Raw genomic sequence first — 27,783 nt, 5'->3', positions numbered from 1 at the left:
CCCAGGTAGGAACTTTCTGAAGCAGGACACACCAGAAGAAAAGTCTTGATTTAGCTGGCCCTTTTAACTTCCATAGTGATTTAGCCCACCAAGCCGGATTCTCCCATCCATTTTGAGACATCATCCATTTGTACCCCGACTTTGGAGAATAAAAACCATTCTGGGCAAAGACCCATTTAAGCTCATCCGGAGAATCAGAGAGCCTGACTGAGGAATTGAGAAGATCCCTTTTATACAGGTCCCATTCCTCCAGCCATTCATCATTTAAATTTAAATCTCTTCCCTGCATCCACCCTTGACTCCAGATGGTGGAAGCCCGAGGATCAGCCACCTGATTTAATGTGTAAAGACCCCTGTCTTTTAATGCTGAAACCAACCCCTGAGATAGAGAGAATCTCTCTGAACATCCTATCCAGGGGTCTCTACCCAACCTGATCTGAGTTCCATCTCCCACACTCCAAGCCAATCCCTTCTCTATGACTTTGACAGACGCAACCACTGCTTTCCAGACCACCGAGGAGTTTTTGGAGGACTTTTGCGGCAATTTGATCCAATCAAGCGTTGATAGAGGATCAATATATTTCCTTTTAGACACAGAGGTCCATAGGTTCTCAGTGGAAATGAGCCTCCAGGCTAGCTTAGCTGCTAGAGATTGGGAGAAACAAGCAAGGTTTTTAATACCCCAACCTCCCCACTCTTTTGGACGAGCGATTTTGTCCCACGCAATCCACGGGGTAACTTTCTCAGACTTGGACCCCGCCCACAGAAATCTGCTGCATAATTTATCAATTGAGAATAAAATTCCTTTGGGGACCCATGTCAGACTAGCCCAGTAGACTGGGATTGCCATCAGAACAGATTTAATTAAAACGAGCCTGCCAGCCCTGGAAAGCCACTTATAACTCCAATGTTTCAGTTTGGATTCCAGTTTTGCAAGGATCCAATTCCAATCTTTTATCCTGTAATTGGCGGGCTTCAGAAAGAACCCCAGATATTTAAAAGAATCCTCCAGAGTTTTAACTTCAAAGTTCAGGACCGATTCCACTCTGTACATCAGCTCTCTAGACAGACCTGTGCATGTTAGTGTAGATTTTCTCTCATTTATGCAAAGACCAGTAGCCTTCAGGAAAAGGTCCAAGATCCTCTTGAGCGTCCTACAGTCCTCGAGACTACCATTGCTGAAGAGGATTATGTCATCCACGAAGAGGAGATGAGTGACCCAGAAATTTTGTGCTACTTCAATTCCTTTGAGAGTCCCCTGTCTTTTTGCTTCATGGATCAAGAGACTGATACCATCTGCTACCAGCAAAAACAAAAGGGGAGAGAGCGGGCAGCCTTGACGAAGGCCACGCTCAGGACTAAAAAAACTGGAGGTTGCACCGTTGATCAGGACAGCTATGGATGAAGAAGAAACACAGCTCATAATCCATCTTACAAAATCATAACTGAACCCCAGATGAGTTAACAAAAGCCTAAGGTACAACCAGCTGATTCTGTCATAAGCCTTTGACAAATCAATTTTCACAACGACTCCTTTTTTTTTCCCAATTTTTAGACTGTGAAGCATTTCTTGAGCTACTCCAACAGCTTCATGAATTTGTCTGCCGTCTAGAAAGCCAAATTGCTCAGGGGAAATGTTTCTAGAGAGGAAGGGTTTTAGCCTGACGGCAATAATTTTAGCAATAATTTTGTAAACACAAGTACACAGAGAAATGGGCCTGAACTCGCCGAAAGAAACTGGAAGATCTGATTTTGGTATGAGTGCTAGAAAAGTGGCATTGAAAGGATGATAGATAGAACCTGAACGTCTGGAATCTTCCACAACAACCACTAACTCATCTCCAATGAATTCAAAGAAATGCTGGAAGAATTCGGCAGTCCAGCCATCCGGGCCGGGGCTTTTGTCCCTTTGCATAGATTTGAGGACGCTTTCCACATCCTCCTTGGAAACATCCTCCTCTACGAATCTTGGAAAGATCTAGGCAACTCTAATAACTTCTGCAATAGAAGCTTCATCTGGAGCTTTGAAAAGATTCTTGAAATAATTGACCCCCATTGAGGCCAAATCTTCAAATGAACGAGCCATTTCACCGTTGTCTTTCTTCATTTCCCAGATTGTATTGGAGTTTTTTCTCCCTTTGGCATAATTCTGAAAAAACTTGGTATTTTCGTCCCCTGCCTGCAGCCAGATCGCTCTACTTTTTAAATGCTAGCTTTGCTCTCTGAGCTGAAGAATTCTCCTTCTTTCCATCTCCAACTCTTGAATTCTAGCCCGAGACTCTACTGTACCATAGCCATTTCCGTCTGGGTCTTCAAGGAGGGCAAGTTCAGAGTTAACAAGTTTCATGGTTTCTTCTTCCTTCAACTTCTTTTGGAGGGCCCACTGTTTTGAGGCCGCCTTCATCCTTATTAAATTGTCCATAAAAACCTGACTTCGACTCTCACCTTCATTAAGAGCATCTTTCTTCCAAGTGTTATGGAAGAGGCTAGTATAGGAAGCATCCGAAAGCCAAGAAGAATTAAATTTAAAGGGAGTACCCGGTTTAGTGAGGTCTCCCTTCACTTCCAGGAAGACAGGGAAATGATCCGAAAGACCACCATCCCCAACCCAATGTCTAAATGCCTGTAAATTTTCTGCCAGCGAATCACAGATCAGGAATCGATCAAGTTTCTTCCCGATCCAATCATCTCCTAATCTTCGATTCCTCCACGAAGGGCGCAACTTTATTGGGGATACATCCATCAGGGGAGAAGAGGCCAGTTTATTTTGGAAGAACTCAGAAAGGGGATCTACTCTGGCTCTGACCCCCCAAGATTCAGTCAACCCCAAAGAAAAATTAAGGTCTCCGCCGACAATAAGGTTTGGGTGCTCCAGGAAAGACTTTGCGAAGAAGGAGTTCCAGAACCTCTCCCGGTCCAAGACAGGACCATAGACATTGAGAAAAAGTAAGGGGATACATAGTTCGTTTGAATAAAGTTCCACAGCCAAAACGTTTTCTGATCCCCAAGAGGAGATCTCTCTTAACACCTTCATGTTAAAACCCAGAACCACCCCTCCCGAATGTCCATTCGCATCGATTGCATGGAAGCTCCAACCCGGAAGAAGCTTGAAAAGACAACTTGAAATTTCTTCCCCCTTCCCCAGAGTTTCTTGAAGAAGAATAATATCAGGTTTGTTGGACCTGACCAGTTCCTTCAGAGCTAGTTTTTTGGGAAGACTAGCTAGACCCCTGCAGTTGTAGGATAAAATGATCATCTAGAACTCTCAGGGGGTGACTGCTTTGCTCTAAGCACCCCTGGCAGAGACATCTGTTTCCCGCCAGCAATATCAATGACAGCCTTCAACTGTGCCTTCGACAGATTTGTTTTCCTTCCTCTTAGCTTTCTCGGACCTACTGACCCCACATCCAGCTCCAGACCTCCTATAACCGGGCCTTTCCCTTTCCTGATGGCTAAAGGTCGAAGATTGTAGTGGGGTTCAGGGCCCCCAACACCAGGAGGAAGAGAAGAGGCAGAAACCATGGGACCAGAGGACAGAATAGGAGAAGATGGGATGGACATTATAACACTGTCTAATGGGCCTAGACCCTTCTTCTGATCTAGCTGATCATTCGGTAGCTGCCTGACAGGACCCGCCTCATCACAGCACGAAAAAGGAAGAGCATTAGAAAAGCAAAAGGAGGAGAAGGGGGTAAGAGGTGGACAAGCCTGATTCGTTCCATCCATTACAGAGACTGCTGAGATACCAAAGGAAGATAGCGGATTTGATATAGATTCACTCGCTGCAACCCCAGGCTGTTCATTTCCAGCTTCCTCCGTTTGCTCCGGACCCAGCTCCAGAGAGTTTGCCTGATCGGTCTCATTGATCTGAACCCCTTCTTTCTGAGTGAATACCTTCTGATTTTCCTTCTCCTCCAGATTTTTCCCATTTTTCCTTTGCCTTCGGCGACGGCGATGTCCAAGAGGACACTCCCTGGCCAGATGTCCATAAATATGACAACGATGACATCTGAAAGGGAGGTTTTCATAGTCCAGGGTCTGAATAAACTCTAGACCACGATACTTCAGGAGCATAGCATCCGCCAAACCTTCTCTAGGATTTAAACTTACCAGCAGGCGGGCAGCGCTCCAGTCATGAGTGCGTAAATAAGTTATGTCCGTGTCGAGAAATTTGCCTAGCGTGTTTCCAATTGAAGAGAAGGCTGAGTCGGTCCAGAATTGAATAGGGAGACCCGGTAATTTGACCCAGACTGGAGACTCCGCCGTTTTTTCTTTCTGGGCATTGAAAAGGGGCGTCCATTTCCTGAATAAGATGGGCCTCTTCCCTAAACTCCAGTGCTTTTCCAACACCCATTCGACATGCTCCTTTTGCCCAAACCGAATGCAAAACCATCCTCTATCAAGAATCTTGATCTCTTCTGGCTGACCCGGAGCATCTTTCCATTCTGACTGAGCCCAATCCTTGATGAAGGTAGCTGAGAACTTTCTTCCACGGACTCTGCCAACTAAGAAGGTTTCTGATGCTTCCAACGCCTGGTCTATATGGATATCCACTCCAAAAACGCAGCTAGGCCTCTCCTCCTTTTTTCTAAAGAGTTTGGACTTCTTCCTCTTCCCACCCACTACCTCCGTCTTGGCTTCTCCCTCTACTGCCTCTAACAGCTCAGATCGCCTTCCAGCATGAAAAATATTGCCTTCATTTGACTCCACGACCATCCTATTTACCCCAACAGCTGAAACTGAGACCTGGCTTCGTTTTTGACCCTCTTCTCCAGATCCGTTCGTCTCCCCTCCAACCACTTCTTTGGATATGGACCTTGTCAGACTAGGAAGCATTCCTTTCAACCTCAGATTTTTTACAGGTATCCTTTCCTGGGCATTTTTTTCCAAAACTCCTCCTTCCACCGCCTTGTCAAGAATACCTGACTTCACTGCATTATTCGGAAAGTAATAGAGCAGGTTTTCCTCAGACACGTCATGTCCCCAACAGGCGAGAAGGTCTTCAAACGCAGGTTCTATATCCACCGACTCACTTTCGTGAAGCCTCTCCCGCGCTTCACACCGACCGGAATCCATTCACAGCGAAATGAAAGCAGAAAAAAGAAACTACACACCCCAGAGGCTTCTGACCCGCAGCATCCAGCTCCCGAGCCTCATCCATGGCCGCCAAGTTCCACCGCGCAGAAAACCAGTTCAAAAATCCCCTGTTCGTCCATGGGCGCCAGATCCCAGCGATCCAATGTGTAGACAACATAGGTCAAAAACAATAAGTTCAATTAATTGAGCCAAGAGTCACATTCAATGCTCAAAGTGCAGTTGACATGTGTCCCTCTTACAATAAAAATAATATATTCTCTAAATGGAAAAGAAATATGGACTATAATAAAAAAAACAAAAATGAATATACCTGTTTATTTAGTTTAATTAAAAGCGTTATAGAACATAATAATCTCAACCTCACTATGATTACTCAATTTGTCTTGATATTGCAACCCAATATGGTAAAATTATTTCACTCTTTCTTAGGCATAAATAAAATATTTAGATATCTAAGTAACCTAGTATAATTTCATATCAACTTTAAAAAAGGAAAGATAAAGTGATTTTGAACCAAAAAAAAATGTGAAAGTAAACAATACAATTTACACATTGTATATATATAAAAAAAACTATTATTATTGGGATGTTGAACTACTATTACTGGGATCTATCCAGAAATAAAAGAGATGCAATCTTTTTTATTATCAAATTTTACATCTTAAAAAAAATATTTACACCTAAAAAAATTTGATTTATTTATTTATTTTAGATAGGTGCTTAAAATAAATGTATACTAATTTTTAACCCTTACTAAATTTTCAATCCATTAAAACACCATGTCTGTAATGAGCTCTTGGAAATTCCATTAAAACACCATGTCTGTAATGAGCTCTTGGAAATTCCCAAACAGATCAAAAGTTTTTATATAAGGAAATAAAAAGAATTCAGAAAAACCCGAAACAGCACATAATGCTCGCTGGTGTTCTGAGATAAAACAAGTTGCAATATTGTCAAATTCTTGAGCAATGTTGAAAGAGAAAATCTCACTTTCTACGATCGAATTTTCACTTAATCATTGTGTTATCTTATGTTGTTGCCAATTTCTAGGATCTAACATTTATAAAGAACAGAACTCGGCCAATACGGAGGCTTTTCTTACATTACTTGTCATATGTTCTGCGTCTGTTGCAGCAAGTTTACATGTCATATGTTCTAAGTCTATCGCAGCAAGTTTAGGGACTGTCAAAATTCTATTTTCTTTCTCAGTGACAACGACCAAGATATGGTTTTACCATAACATCAAGATTTTGTGAGATGAGATGAGTGTATTTCATTCTGAATGCCGCAATTATATTGGAGCTTAGTAAGTGATTCTTTCAAAAATCCTTAATTCTGAGGTTATTTGATAATAAAGTATGTTAGGTAAAGATGATGATGATGGTTTTAGTTTAAATTCAGAATTATATGAATGTCCATGTTAAAGGAGGTGCAATATAAGATCGTTGGGTTCATGGAAAACAGTAAATTATTTAAATTCAGAAATATTATTAAAATTGGGAACAAATTTGTATGTTGCGGAAAGGCTCATTTTAGAGTTCAGTATGAAGAGATTAAAATTGGGAACATATTTGTATGTTGAGCGGAAAGGCTCATTCTAGAGTTCAGTATGAAGAGATGTGCAAGTTTATCTGTCAGTCTGCTGAGTTGACATGTGTTTTAAATAGAAAAATAATTTAGGTTATAATAAATAAAAAATGGAAACCGAGGTCAAAATAAAATGTGTGAGTATATTTTTCAAAAATATTTCAATAGGAGATTTAAATAAACTATTTAAGATCTAAATTAACTTATTTAATTAACTTATTTAAGCTCATAAAATGTGTTATGTAAAATATTTTAATGTCACTTATGTATATATTATATATCATTTTAAAACAATTATGTATATATCATGAAAAACTAAGTTTTGTGGTTAAAATATTTATTTGGTCATATATATACTCTATAGCATTCAAAAATACAATTTAAACAACCAAAAATTACACATTATATTTAGCACTGTACAAAAATTTACACTTTAAGAAATTTGATCCTCCTTGTTTTATGTTAGATAAATACTTAAAATGGAAATCTATAATGATAATATTTTGTTCCCAGAATTGTAACGGTAAATCCCGGTAAACCCAGTAATATTTTGTTTATGCAGCTGTAACTGTAACTGCATCTCTCTTTCAGAGCGAGTTAAAAGGGCAACACAACTCTTAGCAAGAAAAAAGGCCAGGTTGAACGGTTAAGAATGTAGTCAAGTGACAGGGAGCTAAGCCATTCACCAGTTAGACCACAGAGTCTATACGGGAAATGATATGCAATGATAGAGTGTATATTGGAAATGGTATGCAATGGTAGGGCGAGCAGTGATCCCAATTCAGAAACAGAGGTATTACACACAGACTCTGAGTCATGAATGCGCAGAAAATGTGACTCATAAATATAAACCAGAGGTATTATACACAGATCATGACTCATGAATAAACGGAAAATGACTTATAAACAGAGAGGTATTATACACAGATCATGATGACTCCTCAATAGGTAGAAATTAAATTTTTAGTTATTGAACCATCAAAGTCTTTACAAAAAAGCCTATTAGGTAAGAGGGATAGTTTAACTGGTTGAGACTACCATTGTTAAGGTGGTTCATTTCTGGAATGCCGGTTGATATTTGTTCACTTCTTAAATCCCGGCCCGAAGGGTACATTCAGGGATAAAAAATGATGAAATTCAGAAAAATCATACTTAGAAGTCTCTTTCCAGAGAGAACAAAATCATATATACATATCAAGAATACGTATTAATATATTTTCCCTTCTTAAAGAAAGCATATCATCTTATTTAAATCATTTGATTAAGATCGAATCAAAAAAATACAAAGTTTATGATTTGCAAGAGCAAAAACTCTTGGGAAGTGAGAAGTCAGAAAAATCATAGCAGGTCATTTTCACTATCAAAGCTTACTGTTAAACGACATATCGCTGTATTATACTACTATCAACCATTACTGCCCTAATCGCTTACAAATGTTGGGAACCTTTTGCTGGAACGGCGTTTTTTCTTTGTCGATGAGCCATTTCAGCTGCTCGAAATCATCCACGTCGCAAGGGAACGTGAGCGGCCCTGCTTGGCCGTAACTTTCCGCTTCAGCCAGAAGTGTGGCAATGAATGGATGGCTCAGATAAGCTATCGGAATCACAAACCGCTGCCGCTCTTCTCCCACGTAAACGGCCACGCAACCCTCCGAAACCAGCTTTCTGCGTCGCCGACGATTGAAATTCGCCAGGTCGCGGGTTCGAGCTCCGAGGGGGCTTCCGGGCACCGGTGGCTGTCGGAGGCAGAGAAAGGAAGCGGTTCCTGGGATTCGATCCCGGGGACAGAGAAACGAAATTGTACGGACCAGGCAGCGGATCAACTTACGAACCCTCAGGCATGTGGAGATGACGATTCTGATCTTAAGAAGCCTTCGCCCCACCCGGATCTTCATCACAAATAAGGAGAAACGGTAGAGTAGGGGCAACGAAGGGCTCCCTTTTATTTGTTTATCTCCAATCTGAACATGGGCATTCCTGGTTATGATGGTTATGCGTTCGAATCCCGGGGCCGCTATAGGGGTGACAAACCAGCTGCCCAATAGCATATATTTTCCTGATTTGCATACAGAGCAGAGAGATGAGCAAATAATCATGAAATATATATATATATATATACTCGGATAGCATCTCCCTTTAAAATTTTGAAGCACTGGTGCGGTCTGCGTGTCGGAAATTCAATGGGCAAATAAATCAAACCGAAGGGATTAGATCATTTTTTGATTGGGCGGTGAAAAATCATTTATGGTTTGGTAGAGTCTACACATCAGGTTTAAGCGCTGACAGGTACGTGGCACTGGTCGGTATGATATTTTAGTGGTAGAGGTTATATGTGGCTACAGGCTCCTAGAATGTTTTTCTGTATGTCTTATTCTCTTTCGGCGTGTGGGACTTACCCGTGCAAAAAACAGTACACCTATGTAATGTGGGCCCTTATCCGTACACATTTTTTTAAAATCAATTTAATTTTTTGTATAATTTTTTGTTTTTATAATTTAACTGGTGAAAGATTTTTATTTCAATTTAAGGTGGATGAATATCTCTCGATTTTTTTTATTAATTGATTGCTTAAATTGATTCTCAAGGGAATAGGTTCAACATATGCCCTAGCCCACTAATTTCCTAGGGATTTGAAATTATTACAATAATTTTTTTGTCTATATTTATAAAGTCTTTGCCTATATCAAGCACATTAATATTTTTAATGTGATTGCACAATAATATTTTTAATATGGTTGTACTAGTTTGTAGTTGCTTATTATTATAGAAGTTAATTTGAGAATTAAAATAAAACTTGTTGTTTTGTTTATTTGAATTTGAATTTGAATTTTTCTTTCACATGATTTTTTTTAATAAATATATGAAGTTAGAAAAACGTTAAAGTAATTACATTTTTGTGCTAAAGGTACTTTACAATCCAGTTTTGGGTATATGTGTAGGTGTAATGTAAGTATATAAACAATTTTAAATGTGGGCTCAACTAGAAACATAATAAAAAATTAAAAGTGATATCATGTATGAGTGTAAACATTTAAATGTTGACTCGATTAATAATAAAAAGTTAAAAGTAATAAACAAAAAATTAAAAGTAATAAATAAAAAGTTAAAACTAATATAAACCCCAATATCATGAATGATTGTACACATCTAAAAGTTGACTCAATTTATAACTAGCACAACCGCATTTATATTAATATAAAAGTGGTTTATTTAAAAGTCGACCCAATTAATAACTAACACAACCACATTTATATTAATATAAATGTGGTTGATAAATGCATCAACCAATATCAATATTATTAATAATATAATATAATATTACTATTGATGAACCACATTAGTTTGTTTGAAACGTCAACCAAATCCTAACTATGTGATTAATCCGAAAGACTTCTATCTACATTATGGATCACAAAAGCCTTAGATCTAACATTATTAAAATTATTATTTATCCCCGATGGGAGCGACGAACAGAGAGGAGGATGTTCCCGAGGGAATGCGTGGCGCCTATGGTAAGCATGTGGCTACAAGATGGCGGGATGGCCTCATAACCCTCCCATTACCTTGAGTACGAGAGACAATATATACCGACATGGGAAACCTCAAGTCACATTGGGTCTTGCAGAGGGTGGTGAGTGCATTAATGTTATGGAGGGTGGTGGGGGTGTTAGATGGTCATTCCATAGCGAAGAGAGTTTTGGAGCCTATGTGTGAAGTGTTAGGAAAAGTGGAGGGTGTTGAAAAGGCACTCCGGGTCGGCTGAAGGGTTGGCATTGTCATAAAAGGTTTCGCCCCTAGTGGTGGGTGTGGGTAGCTGTCAATTGTTGAATTGGGCTTGGCAAGAGACAGTCTGCAAGGAATGTGGTGTATGTGCGTCTAACGGGGGTGGTTTGTTGTGGCTTTTGGTTTGTTTGGTGTGGTTTCAGTTCGACCTGGTTGCGAATTTGCCCTTGGTGGAGCGGGATTATTGAAGTGTGCCTCCCCAATTAGTTCACAGGGTCCTCGGCTGCAGAGTGGTGCCATTGGCGAGCCCGTCATGGGTTTTTGTTTGCTGGAAATGTGAGGGGTAGCTTCAGGGGGGGTGTATGTTGTTGGTTTGAGGTGGGAAATAGCTTTGTGAGTTGTGGGTACCTAGTGACGGAGGGAGAGGAGGTTCAGCCAAAGCTCGTGGTCTTGACCTTGCATGGATTGTTTGGGAGCTATTGGAAGGGTGGTCTTCGTCTCACTTAGGTGGTGTTGGTGTTTCAAGCATGCAACTGGTTCCTCGCTCAGGGCGGTCCTCATCCCATGTGTCTCCTAATTTGGGCAGACCAACTGTAACTAAGACCCGGCCTCGGCTTGAGCTAGTGTCTTGTAGTGGTGGAGGGAGTCTAGAAGGTCTAAGTGCAGAGGGTTCAAGCCATGTGTCTTCAGGAGGCAGAGGTGGTGGTCGGTCGGGGCGTTCTGGATGCACGGGGTCAATAGCTCAAGGTGGTAGGTGCGGGGGCTTAGCTGGGAGTCGGGACTGCCTCGCTCCACCCGTTCTGCAGCGAGGGGGTTCAGTTCGTCGTGGTGGTTCCAGGTGTGGTGTGTCAGTGCGTTAGGATGGTCGTGGTCAATGACAACGGTGGTCGCAGTCAGCACTGCGGAGATGTGGTTCAGTGAATTATGGATCGTTTGGAGAACTCAGAGCGGGTCAGGAGCACATTGAATTGATAACAACTCTGAACAAAATGCATTATTTCTAATGTCATACCTGGGAGCGTGTTGTGGTGGTCTGGCGCGACCAGAATTTGCTATCAAAGAAGGTCGAGAAACTGGAGGCCTGGATGGCCCATTTTGAGGAGTATGCCCAATGTTCATTTCGTCCTCCGTTGCCTCTTCGTAAAACTCCAGACAACCCAACCTCCATCACCTTTGACGACTAGCATGGATACATGTGTTTTATATGTTTTGTCTGTTTACTGGGGCCTATGGCCTTTGAAATTGTGGACTGTGTCTCTCTTTGTTTTTTTGTTTCATTGTCATATGCTTTTGGCGGTAGTCAACAAACCTGGTCAGGGTGAGACTACCTGTGTTTTTCCTCTGATGTATTTCCTTTTGAAACTATGAATAGAAATTTGACATTAGTATATATATATATATAACATATTAATATTATTATATAATAATAAACAAATATAAAATAATGAATAACAATATAAAATAATTTTAGAAATAAAATATAGCACACATAAGCAAACATTATAAAAAATAATTAAACATGATTTAATAAACCTAAGGTAATAATAAATGTAAAGGATTAATACTAAACACTCAAGATATATAAATCTTAAGGCAAATATTATAAACGAGACAATCTTTGTCACAATGCAATAGTGAACCATGGTTGACCATGGTTGATTTTCATATTGAGAGAATCTTTATCATAATGCGACATTTGACCATGGTTGGCTATGATTGACCATGGTTGATCATGGTTGCCTATGATTGAATATGGTTGATCATGGTGTTAGACCATGGTTGACCATGATTGATATTATAAACACAAGGAAATAATAAACCCAAGGGAATAATACTAAAACCCTAAGGGATTATGACCCCAAGGTAATAATATTAAACTCAGGGGACTAATATTATAAACCTAAGGTATGTAAACCCTAAGATAAATATTATAAACAATATGGTTGACCATGGCTGATTTTCATATTGAGACAATCCTTATCACAATGTGACGTTGGACCATGGTTAACCATGGATGTTTTTTATTTCAAGACAATCTTTGTCACAATGCAATGCTGGACTATGGTAGACCATGGATGTTTTTCATATTGACACAATATATGTCACAATGCACGTTCGACCATGATTAACCATGGTTGACCATGTTTGATTCTATAAAACATGATTGACCATGATCAACCATAACTGACCATCGTTGACCATGATTTTCACATGGAGACAATTTTTGTGACAATGCGACACTTGACCATGGTTGACTATGATTAACCATGATTGATATTATAAACCCAAGTGAATAATAAACCGAAGGGATTGATATTATAAACCGAAGGGATTAATAAACCCAAGGGGTTAATACTAAAACACCAAGGGATTATGAAACCAAGGGAATAATATTAAACCCAACGGACTAATATTATAAATCCAACGTATGTAAACCCTAAGATAAATTTTATAAACACTAAAATAAACATGGTTGACCATGGTTGGTTATGATTAACGATAGTTGACCATGATTGATATTATAAACCTAAGAGAATAATAAACCTAAGTGATTGATATTATAAACCAAAGAGAATAATAAACCTAAAGGATTAATACCAAAACCCCAAGGGATTATGAACCCAAGGGAATAATATTAAATCCAAAGGACTAATATTATAAACCCAAGGTATATAAACCCTAAGATAAATATTATAAACACTAAAATAAACATAGTTGACCATGGTTGATTTTCATATTGAGATAATCCTTGTCACAATGCGACATTTGACCATGGCTAACCATGGTCGGCTATGATTAACGATGGTTTACCATGATTGATATTATAAACCTAAGGGAATAATAAAGCCCAAGGGCTTGACATTATAAACCCAAGGGAATAATACTAAAACCTCAAGGGATTATGAACTCAAGGGAATAATATTAAACCCAGGGGACTAATATTATAAACCCCAAGGTATATAAACCCTAAGATAAATATTATAAACACTAAAATAAACATGGTTGACCATGGTAGATTTTCATATTGAGAAAATCCTTACCATAATGCGATGTTGGACCATGGTTGACCATGGATGTTTTTCATATCGAGACAATCTTTATCACAATGCGACGTCGAACCATGGTTGACCATGTATGTTTTTCATATCGAGACAATCTTTGTCACAATGCAACGTGCAACCATGGTTGATCATGATTAACCATGGTTGACCATGTTTGATTCTGTAAAACATTGTTTACCATAATTGTCCTTGATTTTCACATGGAGACAATTTTTGTCACAATGCGACATTTGACCATGGTTAACCATGGTTGACTATGGTTAACCATGATTGACCATGACTGATATTATAAACCCAAAGGAATAATAAACCCAAGGGATTGATATTATAAACTGAAGGGAATAATAAATGCAAGGGATTAATACTAAAACCCCAAGATACTATGAACCTAAGGGAATAATATTAAACCTAAGAGACTAATATTATAAACCTAAATTATATAAACTATAAGATTGATCTAGGCGGATTTTGGTGGCCACCCACCTATCCCATTTGGACCCCCACAACTGTCTCTTTCAGTTTTTTAGTTTTCGTAATTGTAGCACAATTTACTATTATTAGCAGTTTTTCGGGTCTTGAACTTTTGGAGCCATTTTGAGGCTCTAAACGATGTTTTTTGGGAAATCTAGCAGCAACATGGTTCCATTGTCGGATGTTGCTCTTCCCAAAGTTATAGTTCTCGGATAGATATTTCTAACGAGCTATTTTACGCGTCAAACAGAGATCGGGTGCCAAAGTTACGACCCCGGAAGTTAATGTACCAATTTACCCAAAACAAGGCCCACAGTTTGGTGTTTCATCTTCTAGGGTTAGGTTTTTGGATGTTAAGGGTTTTCCATTGTTTCTCGACAATAAATAGGCCTTTGAGCCTCATTATAACACAGTTCAGAGGCATGTAGCCACCACATCTCTTCTCAGAGATAAGCTACCATCGCCCTAGCTGGTTTATTTCCATTTTTGTTTGTAAGCATATTTCAATATTTTACATTAATGAAATGAAGTATTATTTCCGTTGCATCTCTATATTTATGCTTATCTCTGTAATTTGTTGCATTCTTGTTTAAATTCGGATTAGCGGTATTAGAGCGGTCTACTTTTTTTCTCTATTTTTCTTTGCATGTCCCCAATGAGGTCGGGATATAAGGAGTTAGGGCTTGAATTGGTCGAACCTTTGCAAGACCAGCCTCGCAAATCCTGATGGCTTCCCATGGCAGATGAAAAGAAAGATGAGGGGGCAGGAGATCCTATCAAAATCTTGCTCGAAGAAGCCCTCGAGCAACAAAGGAACGTGATGATGGACAACTTTGCCCAGATCCTTCAGCGACTACCCAGAGGCGACACATCGTCTTCCAGCAGCTACTCTGGAAACGCCACGCCCTTTAAGGTACAAGTTAATTTTGAAATCCCCATCTTCGAGGGTCAAATAGATGTAGATGCTGTAAATAAAAGGTTAAATCTTCTAGAAGGGTATTTTTCTATTCATGATTATTCCAGCCAGCAAAAGATCAGTTTCGCACTTCTCAAAGCAACCCCCCATGTCAAGGACTGGTGGGAAACATACTCCGAGCAGAAGGATGAAAACACAGGCGTACTATTTTCAACCGCACCCACTTTGAATTCATTCCGGGATGCCACTAAGGAGAAATATTACCCTGTCAAAATCTACGAGGACAAATACATAATGTGGACCACGTTGCGATAGAGAAGGGACTAAGATGTGCCAGAGTTCACCAACATTTTTCATACCCTTCGCACACAGTTGGGTATCAAAGATTCTGAGCTGCATCTGGTACTCAAATACTGCGACTGCCTACATAGATACATCCAGGAAGGGATGGAGTTCTTGAACATCTCCTTGCTCGGCACGACAAAGGCCCCGTGCTGTTATTATTTCTTTGGGTATTTCATTATACAGGATACCAGAGGTAGCCCCACCTACCGCCACCTCTTTGATCGTTGCTAAGAAAGGCAGCAAGCTCATCTCACAGACTAGGAAATTTATTTTCTGTCTGGTTCGCTCCCAAAGTAAGGGGAAGATCGTCGCCACATCCATGACCCCCACGAAGGGTTCCTCCACGTAGCAGCAACAGTAGAGGGATACGGTCATGAAAGAACACAGGAACAACTTTTGCTCACCCACAGGGCCACCACACAAGTTTCAGGTGGGCAACAAAGTTTGGTTACATATGTAGAAAGAATGCCTTACAAGAGCCCATCAGAAGTTCAGACGACTTCGACATGGTCCTTACAACATTACCAAAGTTGTGGGAAATAATGCTTTGGAGCACAAAATTCCTCCATTCCTTTGCCTGCACCAAGTGTTCAATGTGTACCGCCCTCAACCATGCTTCCCACCATTATTGGACACATCAGAGATTGCAGAACAACTCACAAGGGACCAAGTTCAACAGATGGAGGAACTCAACGCCATGGGGACCATTGCTTCCTGGGAGGGAGGAATGATCCAGGTGGATGTTGGTGGCCACCCACCTATCCCATTTGGACCCCCACAACTGTCTCTTTCAATTTTTCAGTTTCCGTAATTGTAGCACAATTTACTATTTTTAGAAGCTTTTCGGGTCCTGAACTTCCAAAGCCGTTTTTAGGCCCTAAACGATGTTTTTTGGGAAATCTAGGAGCAACATGGGTCCATCTTCTGATGTTGCTTTTCCTAAAGTTATATTTCTTAGATAGATCTTTCTAACGAGCTATTGTACGTATCAAACAGAGATCGGGTGCCAAAGTTACAAACTCGGGAAGTTGATGTACCAATTTACCCAAAACGAGGCCCACAGTTTGGCGTTTCATCTTCTAGGGTTGGGTTTTTGGATGTTAAGGGTTTTCCATTGTTTCTCGACAATAAATAGGCCTTCGAGCCTCATTGCAACATAGTTCAGAGGCATGTAGCCGCCACATCTCTTCTCAGAGATAAGCTACCATTGCCCTAGCTAGTTTATTTCCATTTCTGTTTGTAAGCATATTTCAATGTTTTACATTAATGAAATGAAGTATTATTTCTACTGCATCTATGTATTTATGGTTATCTCTATAATTTGTCATGTTCCTGTTTAAATCCAGATTAGCGGTATCAGAGCGGTTTGCTTTTTTTCTCTATTTTCTTTGCATGTCCCCAACGAGGTTGGGATATAATGAGTTAGGGCTTGAACTGGCGGAACCTTTGCAAGACTAGCCTCGAAAATCCCGACGGCCTCCCGTGGTGGATGAAAAGAAAGATGAGGGGGTAGGAGATCCTATTAAAATCTTGCTCGAAGAAGTGCTCAAGTGACAAAGGAATGTGATGATGGACAGCTTTGCCCAGATCCTTTAGTGACTACCCAGAGGCGACGCATCGGCTTCTAGTAGCTACTCAGGAAATGCCACGCCCTTTAAGGTACAAGTTAATTTTGAAATCCCCATCTTCGAGGGTCAAATAAACGCAGATGCTGTAGATAAATGATTAAATCTGTTAGAAGGGTATTTTTCTGTTCATGACTTTTTCAGCCAACCAAAGATCACTTTCACACTTCTCAAAGTAGCCCCCCACGTCAAGGACTGGTGGGAAATCTACTACGAGTAGAAGGATGAAAACACAGGCGCACTATTTTCAGCTGTACCCTCTTGGAATTCATTTCGGGATGCCATTAAGGAGCAGTATTACCCTGTCAAAATCTACAAGGACAAATACATAAAGTGGACCACGTTGCGACAGGGAAGGGACCAAGATGTGCCGGAGTTCACCAACATTTTTCATACCCTTCACTCATAGTTGGGTATCAAAGCTTCTGAGCTGCATCTGGTACTCAAATACCGCGGCTGCCTACACAGATACATCCAGGAAGAGATGGATTTCCTGAATATCTACTCGCCTGGCACAATGTACCGATACGCTGTCAAGATCGAGTAGAAGCTTAAACAAAAGAAGTGATACTTTGGATCTGCAAATCCAAAGACCAAAGGGCAAAGCCAAGGCGGGGTGACCCAAGACAACCCATCGAAGCCGCAAGAAAAGAACAACGCCACGAAGTTGAAGAAGGACACAAGAAAGTGGTGTGAGTTCCATAAGAGCCCCACTCATAACACAAGTGAGTGTTGGAGCAAGCAGTCGTTGGTGGCTGAGTTGAAGGCTTCCAAATCAGATGCATGTTCCGACCCTAAGTCAGAATCCGACAAGGGGAATGGTAAAGGGAAGCATATCATTGATGTGGAGCCCAGCACCACTATTGCCACTACCAAGATCCAGAAGAATAAGCCCGAAGATCTAGAGGATGGGGAGCGTCTTTTCCACTCACAGATGTTGGTGAAGGGTTAGCTGCTGCAATTCATTGTTGATAGTGGGAGCCAAAAGAACCCCATTTCAGCAGAGGTCGTGAAGCGGTTGGGCCTACCAACTACACCATGCCCACATCCATACAATATCGAGTGGCTTCACCAAGGATGAGATCTTCGAGTTCGTCAGTAGTGTCGCCTTCCCTACAGCATCAAACCCTTCACATATGAGGTATTGTGTGATGTTACACCTCTGGATGTCTATGATGTATTATTAGGCCAACCATACTTGTGGAGGCGACATGCTGTGTATGAATCAAGGCCCCGTGCTATTATTATTTCTTTGGGTATTTCATTATACATGATACCAGAGATAGCCCCACCTATCGCTACCTCTTTGATCGTTGCTAAGAAAGGCAGCAAGCTCATCTCATAGACTAGGAAATTTATTTTCTGTCTAGTTCGCTCCCAAAGTAAGGTGAAGATCGTCACCGCATCCATGACCCCCGCGAAGGGTTCCTCCACACAGCAGCAACAGAAGAGGGATACAGTCATGAAAGAACACATGAACAACTTCTCCTCACCCACAGGGCCACCACACAAGTTTCAGGTGGGCGACAAAGTTTAGTTACATATGCAGAAAGAACACCTTACAAGAGCCCATCAGAAGCTCATACCACTTCGACATGGTCCTTACAACATTACCAAGGCTATGGGAAACAATGCTTTGGAGCACATCATTCATTTATTCCTCCGTTTGCACCAAGTGTTCAATGTGTATTGCCCTCGACCATGCTTCCCACCATTATTGGACACATCATAGATTGTAGAACAACTCACAGGGACCAAGTTCAACAGATGGAGGAACTCAACGCAATGGGGACCATTGCTTCCTGGGGGGGGAATGATCCAGGTGGATGTTGGTGGCCACCCACCTATCCCATTTGGACCCCCACAACTGTCTCTTTCAGTTTTTCAGTTTCCGTAATTGTAGCACAATTTACTAATTTTTAGCAATTTTTCAGGTCCTGAACTTCCGGAGCCATTTTGAGGCCCTAAACGACGTTTTTTGGGAAATCTGGGAGCAACCTGTGTTTCTATTCCCAAATTTATAGTTCTTAGATAGATCTTTCTAACGAGCTATTGTACGCATCAAATGGAGATCGAGTGCCAAAGTTGTGACCCCGGGAAGTTGATGTATCAATTTAACCAAAACGGGGCCCACAGTTTGGCGTTTCATCTTCTAGGGTTAGGTTTTTGGATGTTAAGGGTTTTCCATTGTTTCTCGACAATAAATAGGCCTTCGAGCATCATTGTAACATAGTTCAGAGGCATGTAGCCGCCACATCTCTTCTCAGAGATAAGCTACCATCGCCGTAGTTGGTTTATTTCCATTTCTGTTTGTAAGCATATTTCAGTATTTTACATTAATGAAATGAAGTATTATTTCCACTGCATCTCTGTATTTATGGTTATCTCTGTAATTTGTTGCATTCCTGTTTGAATCCGGATTAGTGGTATCAGAGTCGGCTGCTTTTTTTCTCTATTTTTCTTTGCATGTCCCCAACGAGGTTGGGATATAAGGTGTTAGGGCTTGAACTGGTCGAACCTTTGCAAGACCAGCCTCACAAATCCCGACAGCCTCCCGTGGTGGATGAAAAGAAAGATGAGGGGGTAGGAGATCCTATCAAAATCTTGCTCGAAGAAGCGCTCGAGCGACAAAGGAACAAGATGATGAACAGGTTTGCCTAGATCCTTTTTATAAACTACCCAGAGGCGATGTATCAGCTTCCAGTAGCTACTCTGGAAATGCCACGCCCTTTAAGGTACAAGTTAATTTTGAAATCCCCATCTTCGAGGGTGAAATAGACGCAGATGTTGTAGATAAATGGTTAAATCTGTTAGAAGGGTATTTTTCTGTTGATGACTTTTCCAACCAGCAAAAGATCACTTTCACACTTCTCAAAGTAGCCCCCCATGTCAAGGACTGGTGGGAAACCTACTGCGAGTAGAAGGATGAAAACACGGCGCACTATTTTCAACCACACCCACTTGGAATTCATTCCGGGATGCCATTAAGGAGCAGTATTACCCTGTCAAAAGCTACGAGGACAAATACATAAAACACTGCGGCAGAGAAGGGACCAAGATGTGCCGGAGTTCACCAACATTTTTCATACCCTTCACACATAGTTGGGTATCAAATATTCTAAGCTGCATCTGGTACTCAAATACCGCAGCTGCCTACACAGATACATCCAGAAGAGATGGAGTTCCTCAACATCTCCTCGCTAAGCACGGTATACCGATATACTATCAAGATCGAGCAGAAGCTTAAACAAAAGAAGTGAGACTTTGGATCTGCAAATCTGAAGACCAAAGGACAAAGCCAAGGCGGGGTGACCCAAGACAACCCATCGAAGCCGCAAGAAAAGAACAACGCCACGAAGTCGAAGAAGCACACAGGAAAGTGGTGTGAGTTCCATAAGAGCCCCACTCACAACAAAAGTGAGTGTCAGACCAAGCAGTTACTAGTGGCTGAGTGGAAGGCTTCCAAATCAGATGCATGTTTTGACCCTGAGTCAGAACTCGACAAGGGGAATGGTAAAGGGAAGCAGATCATTGATGCAGAGCCTAGCACCACTTTTGCCACCACCAAGATCCAAAAGAATGAGCGCGAAGATCCAGAGGAGGGGGAACGTCTTTTCCACTCACAGATGTGGGTGAAGGGTTCGCCGCTGCAATTCATTGTTGACACTGGGAGCCAAAAGAACCTCATTTTAGCAGAGGTCATGAAGCAGTTGGGCCTACTGACTACACCACACCCACAACCATACAGTATCAGGTGGCTTCACCAAGGACGAGTTCTTCGAGTTCGCCAGTAGTGTCGCCTTCCCTATAGCATCAAACCCTTCACAAACAAGGTATTTTGTGATGTTACACATCTAGATGTCTGTGATGTATTATTAGGCTAGCCATACTTGTGGAGGTGACATGCTATGTATGAATCAAGGCCCCGTGCTATTATTATTTCTTTGGTTATTTCATTATACAGGATACCGGAGGTAGCCCCACCTACCGCCACCTCTTTGATCGCTGCTAAGAAAGGCAGCAAGCTCATCTCATAGACTAGGAAATTTATTTTCTATTTGGTTCGCTCCCAAAGTAAGGGGAAGATCGTCGCCACATCCATGACCCTCGCGAAGGGTTCCTCCACGTAGCAGCAACATCAAAGGGATACGGTCATGAAAGAACACAACAACAACTTCTCCTCACCCACAGGGCCACCACACAAGTTTGAGGTGGGCGACAAAGTTTGTTTACATATGCAGAAAGAATGTCTTACAAGAGCCTATCAGAAGCTCAGACCACTTCGACGTGGTCCTTACAGCATTACCAAGGCCATGGGAAACAATTCTTTGGAGCACAGCATTCCTCCATTCCTTCGCCTACAACAAGTGTTCAATGTGTACCGCCCTCGACCATGCTTCCCACCATTACTGGACACATCAGAGATTGCAGAAAAGCTCACCAGGGGCCAAGTTCAGTAGATGGAGGAACTCAACGCAATGGGGACCATTGCTTCCTAAGGGGGGAGGAATGATCTAGGTGGATGTTGGTGGCCACCCACCTATCCCATTTGGACCCCCACCACTGTCTCTTTCAGTTTTTCAGTTTTCGTAATTATAGCACAATTTACTATTATTAGCAGTTTTTAGGGTCGTGAACTTCCGGAGTCGTTTTGATGCCCTAAACGACGTTTTTTTGGGAAATCTGGGAGAAACATGGGTCCATGGACCAATTTTTCTCTTCCCAAAGATATAGTTCTCGGATAGATCTTTCTAACGAGCTATTGTACACGTCAAATGGAGATCGGGTGCCAAAGTTACGACCCTGGGAAGTTGATGTACCAATTTACCCAAAACGGGGCCCACAGTTTGGGGTTTCATCTTCTAGGGTTAGGTTTTTGGATGTTAAGGGTTTTCCATTGTTTCTCGACAATAAATAGGCCTTTGAGCCTCATTGTAACACAGTTCAGAGGCATGTAGCCGCCACATCTCTTCTCAGAGATAAGCTACCATTGCCCTAGCTAGTTTATTTCCATTTCTGTTTGTAAGCATATTTCAGTGTTTTACATTAATGAAATGAAGTATTATTTATGGTTATCTCTGTAATTTGTTGCGTTCCTGTTTAAATCCGGATTAAAGATAAATATTATAAACACTAAAATAAACATGGTTGATTTTCATATTGAGACAATCCTTGTCACAATGCAACATTTGACCATGGTTGACCATGGATGTTTTTCATATCGAGACAATCTTCGTCGCAATGTGACGTCGAACCATGGTTAATAATGGATGTTTTTCATATCGAGATAATCTTTATCATAATGCAATGTTCGACCATGGTTTTCCATGATTGACCATGATTGATCATGTTTGATTGTATAAACATGGTTGACCATGGTTGACCATGATTTTCACATGGAGACAATTTTTGTCACGATGCGACATTTGACCATGGTTGACCATGGTTGACCATGTGTTATAGACATTTTTGTGCCCTACAACACCAAGCATGAAATGTCCATAAACCAAGGGCTCCCAAGTCCCTAAAAGTGTTGTTCTAACCCCTAAAGGAACAAGGTCAACAAATTACAGCTTCTCCCAGAAGTTCTCCATGAAAAACTACTCAAAATTGGTCAAAACAGGATCATTGCAGCTGCTCCACTGGCTAGGTGCGTTGCATCTCACCCAAGTACACTGTGAGGGTGCGTTGCATTGCAAAAATCCCTTCTGTGGGGTGTGATGGGCGAGAAATGACAAATGGCAGTGTCATTCCGCGAGGTGGAGAGGCAATGGAAGCTTCCAGAATCTTCTCCTGTGACACTTGCCTCATTGAATTCGACCAAGGATGAGTAAGAAGCCCTCAGTCTCCAAGTGGAAGCAAGAACTGTCAGAGAGAAGACACTAATCAAATCACAAGCTGACTCATCCCCCTTACAAATATCTATATATGGATCCCTCATCCCAGAGATCCGAAGGCTGGAATTTTGCATATTGTAAGGAATTGCTGTTGGTTTCTAGAGACAAACATCAGATTGTTGGGTGATCTAAGCTTTTTTTGAGGTGAAGAAGGGCTTCTTTGCTGGGAGGTTGATGCTGGGTCGGAACAACTGGTTGTAACTCCTCCTGGATCTTTTCTTGTTTATCAATAAAAGTTATTTGAGTTTTCCTCCATGCTTTTGTATCATTGATGCTTGTTACATTTGTATGGTCGATTTAAATCTGATCCTAAGTTGTTTATGAATATAGATCCATGTCTTTGTATAGTGCTATGCTTCTGTGATCTTACAGGTACTTTGTGAAGCTGGGTGTGCAAGGGAGTAGGTAGCTGGGGACTATCAAAGAAGAGAGGGATCGAATCAAAGGATTAGCGCAAGACAGAGGTTAGTCTTTCTATTCCTCTCTATCTATAATTCATAAAGGAAAAACATAAGTAGCTTTTCTCTGTTTGTTTCTAAGGCAGCTGTCACACCTTAGTGGGATAGAGCAGTTCTAAATAGACACTTTTCCCTGTAACAAAATGGCGACTCCACTGGGGAGATAATTAGTTTGTTTGTTTATCATTCTTTGTTGTTTGTTTCATAAACTTATAAGTAGCATTCGAACTGCATTTGCCATAACAAATGCAAAGTAGATAACTGCTGCTTCAATCCATCCACTGGATCTGTTTATGATTTAAACAACTGATTCACAAACTATCTGATTGCCCTTGTGATAGCTCTTAGATCCTCCTTAGATCTACCCCTGATTGTTGCATTACTGATTGCTTTTTACTCGGCCAAAAACCAAGAACTGAACTGCAAACTGTGACCCGGAACCTGAACAGAGTCTCGTTTCTGGCCCAGCGCAGGTACTGTTCAGAGATTCTGAATTTCAGCGCACTTCCCGAAGGGACAACCTGCGCTGCATTTCAGATTCCCTGTGTTACAGGTGCGCTGATCAGACTAGCTCTGTGCAGTTGTGGCTTCTGTGGATCATCCTTTCCAGTTCTATTCCTGAATTTTGCTGCCTGTGATCAATATATGTCTGTTTGAAACCCCTTTTCTTTGCTGTTATTCTGCCTCCTTTGTACAAAAGAACTGTAGATGTTTTTGTGTGTTTGTTGAGTCATTTACAGTTTTCCTTTGCAAAAGTAGCATAGTCGTACTGTCGTCCTTTGATTCGAATCTGTCGCGAGTGTCGATTTCGATCGTAGGAGAAAGTTTGATTGCTGTTGATGGTCGATTATCATGTTACTATTGTCTTTGGTCTGAATTTGTAATTTTCTAGTGTCAGAAACAAGTATTCATTTCAAAATCGTAAGGTGTCGTAATCATCTCTATTTTTGATTTCGAAAAGAAGCTTGTTTATATTTGTCGCTTGAAAAGAAATTCAGATTTGTGCATCAATTTTCTTTTTAGCATCTATATACTAAGAAAGTCAAAAAACAAATACATGCATGTGCATTTTCATATAGACAGTCTGTTTGGCTTGATTTAGGAAAGTGCATTTACAATGTGCTCTTTGCTCTTTGTGAAAATATTCTGTCTTTCTTTTCCCTAGTAGCTAGGATTTTCATTGCAAAAAAGAGATAAAAAGTTTGTTTATCATCTTTAGATTGCATTTTAGGAATTACATCTACATCTCGTGGTGAACCCGAAAGGCAAACTTCATAAGCAAGATCAACTTAAAATAAATTCAATGAATCTAACAACGCTTTGGAACTTAACGCACAACATTTAGAGGTCTAGGCTAGAGACGTATTCCGGCATCGTAAAGCCTGGTAACTGTTGTTCTCACTGATGGTTGGGTGATTCCTCCACTTTGAGACGATAAGTGCCAGTACGGATTTGTGCTCCCACGTACTGTCGAGTATATTTTGGGAGACCCCTATAGGCTTAAATCCTTTATCCATAGGAAGCCGTGTCTGTCGCCCTATCGATCGCAATGCACTGAACACAGCATTTGGGAAGATTGACTGTCGTACCGTAAAAAGTATTCTGCAGTTTTGCGATTGGTTTGGTACTCCCTCTACCTATACTTCCAGAGTAGTCCCTTTCATTCCTTTTCAGACTCCTTAACGGAAAAGGTCCATCTAAGCACTTGTCACTTCAGGCTCATTAAAAATCGAAGGCGACTAGAGTCATCTTTTGTTTTTTCTCGACTCTTAAAAACTGAAAAAACAAGTTGTGTCAAAGCGTCTAAAATTCATTTAATTCGGAAACATACTTCCCCTTTATTTTAGTTGATCGAGTAATCTGCAATCGTGGAAGAAAGTCAATTGAAACCCCATCGTTCGCGGAGGCTTATGAGTCAACCGTCTTTGTCTCCGGAATCGAAGCCAGTACGGACAAAGCGAACTCGTTTAACCGGTTCCAAATCTCCTATTAAAGTTAGAACAAGTGTTCCAACGTCAACAGAGACTCCGGTTACTCCAAACATTTATGGAATCCCTGCCTCTACAGAAGAAGTTCAGCAGCCACAGAAGGACAGTGATACTGATCCTAGTGTGAGAGTAAACACTTGTGTTACCGAACCAGTTCCATCTACAACCGGTTCGGAGAGTTTTGCTCTTCAAACATCTGTCGCTGCCAATTTCACACCTTCTTTGGCACCAGAAATATTTTACGGACCTGACGGTCTTCCCCTTCCACCTGGTCTAATTGCCATAGAAGAAATTGTAGAAGATCCTCAAACAAGTACTCCAACGCAATTTGGAGTCGGGATCACTCTATACCCTTCTTCGTCAGAAGTTAGTCTACCACCAGCGGAAGCTCCTGTAGAATCGCTAGGTAATCTTTTGGATAGACTACAAATGTTTGAAGAACTGTCAACATCTAGGACTGTGTCGTCTGACACAACGACGACAGAACTCCCTGCTATCACTCCAACAATGTTCGCCGGTATACCATCTGTCTCGACTAGCTCTCAGCTGCTAGAAGGAGCCCACTCAGGGGCTATTTCGACAGTATGGTCCGTTCCTGTTTGTTCATCCGAAATAATATCTGGAAACTCTTATGTTGAGTCTCAACAAATTGATCCATTTGGAGGTCAATTTGGGCAGTCCGGCCCCCAAGGGCAAACAATTCCCTTGACTTCTGGATTACCACCGTATGGGGGGCAGTATACCCTTTCATTATCCCCTCCGGGAGGATATCCATACGGGAGTTCGCAACAACATTCAGGTTATACTGGAATTACCTCAAGCGGTTGGGTACCTATACTACCTCAACAACCAAGAGTTGTATACTCAATGCAACAATGTGTACTTATGTCGAATATCCCGACTACGCCAGCTATTGTGACGGTGTCACAAGTTCAAACGCTGCTTGTTGTATGCCAACCTCAGGTTTCTCAGGTTGTAATGCAATAGCCCCTTGACCCTGCGACTCAACCACAATCGCCGACTAGTGGAACAACACAGGTTTAGACAGGTACAATTACCCCTCATCTTGGTCAAATTGTTAGTATCGGGCAACAGCACATGGCTTCACAACCATGGCTGGTGCAATACCAACAACCGCAATTCCAACAAGCATACCAAGTTTCTGAGCAACACATATTTGCTAACAGTGGACAGCCGTATATTCAAAACGGTCAAAATCAACCATTTTACAATGGTCATGTCCACCAACCTTACCAAACATACCAGCATCAAATGCATTATGCCGGTATGCAAAGACCAACTGCTCAGGCAATCCCATCTTATCCTGGGTATGCTTCGCCTAACCTGAATCAACAGTTACCCTTTGTGGCAACTTTGGAGTTACCTGATTTAAACCGGTTAACCAACGATCCAATTGCTTACGCCCCTTGGTGGCCAGCGATTCCGCATAAACTTCCATAAGATATTCCTAAATTTAATGGAAATCCGGGTGAAGATCCATCAAATCACGTGATGACCTTTCATTTATGGTGTTCATCAAACACCCTAAATGACGATTCGATAAGACTTCGCCTCTTTCAGAGGACGTTAACGGGTCCGGCGGCAAAATGGTACATCGAATTGCCTAGAGTTTCGTTCGACAACTTCAGTACCTTAGCCACAACCTTTTTAACCCATTTTCAGTTACCAATAAGGCACGAAACAGGAACAGAACTTCTTACCAATTTCAAACAGACGACAGACACTCACATATCTGATCATATACATGAATGGCGACGTCGTCGTAGAATGGTAAAAACGTATGTCCCCGATCAGCTCTTAGCTGAATGGTTTATCAAGTCATTACTGCCTTCCATCACGGAAGATGTGGCAAAGGGGGGAGTCATAACAGAAGAGCAAGTTATCGCTCGTGCGCAATATCTGGATTTAATTTACACTCAGTCCGGCACGCTCTATGATAAAATACCTGATGCCCCTAGACCGGAATTCTCAATTCCTCCTCCTCCTAAATCGAACAATGACTCTCATGCCGACGATGGCGTGATTGGCACAACAGACACGAAATCGACAAAGGCTACATCCAAAAAGGCCTGTAAGATTTCAGGTAAAAATGAAAAAGATGAACTTCTTGCTTCGGAAGTAAATGCCGTATCGACAGATAAAGGAAAAGAAACCAAACAACTGGGGAGCAAGAAAAAAGGAAAAGGGAAGAAGAAGAAACAGGAGGAATCATCACCTGAAAAAACTTCTTCAAACCCTCCTGGAGATAGAAAACCAAAAAATCCATGCTTTATATGCGATGAGGATCATTGGACCGCAAATTGTCCACACAGGGCTGAGCTTAAGAAATTCTTAAAGAATTCGAAAACCTCTGCAGTGTTAACTGATCCGTTTCCAAATCCAGGAACAAATCTGGTTGAAAGTGGAAATGCTTCCCCGTCTCAAGTGCTAATGTTGTCAGTTTCAAAACAGCAAAATGATGCTTTGATATCGACAAGGAACAAAGATTATGGGAATCCACAGCTGTCGAACAACAAGGATAAAGATCAACCTAGTAGTTCGACAACAACTTCGACAGAAGTTGCGCCACCCACCATTCCTGAATTGACGATAAA

At 41.3% G+C, this 27,783-nt stretch overlaps 2 protein-coding genes across 2 annotated transcripts; both read right to left on the bottom strand.

Annotated features, from left to right (window-relative positions):
- Positions 1-2,209: 2,209 nt before the first annotated feature.
- On the bottom strand, positions 2,210-3,256 carry LOC149230366 (uncharacterized). Its single transcript, XM_089381293.1, has one exon. The coding sequence runs from the start codon at positions 3,254-3,256 to the stop codon at positions 2,210-2,212; it is 1,047 nt and encodes a 348-aa protein (XP_089237419.1).
- A 4,635-nt stretch (positions 3,257-7,891) lies between these two features.
- On the bottom strand, positions 7,892-8,815 carry LOC149230365 (uncharacterized). The gene has a single exon (XM_089376048.1). The coding sequence runs from the start codon at positions 8,777-8,779 to the stop codon at positions 8,096-8,098; it is 684 nt and encodes a 227-aa protein (XP_089232174.1). The 5' UTR covers positions 8,780-8,815; the 3' UTR covers positions 7,892-8,095.
- Positions 8,816-27,783: the final 18,968 nt, after the last annotated feature.

Source organism: Pinus tabuliformis, chromosome J (genome assembly GCF_031772625.1).
Source record: "Pinus tabuliformis cultivar Carrire ecotype Pingquan chromosome J, CPIR1, whole genome shotgun sequence".
Taxonomy (NCBI): Eukaryota; Viridiplantae; Streptophyta; class Pinopsida; order Pinales; family Pinaceae; genus Pinus; species Pinus tabuliformis.
The sequence above is the reverse complement of the archived record's forward strand: the minus strand, read 5'-3'. Positions and strand labels throughout refer to the sequence as shown.

Coding starts and splice junctions, on each gene's coding strand:
- LOC149230365 (XM_089376048.1), bottom strand. CDS start 8,779: ATGATTATTTGCTCATCTCTCTGCTCTGTATGCAAATCAGGAAAATAT.
- LOC149230366 (XM_089381293.1), bottom strand. CDS start 3,256: ATGATCATTTTATCCTACAACTGCAGGGGTCTAGCTAGTCTTCCCAAA.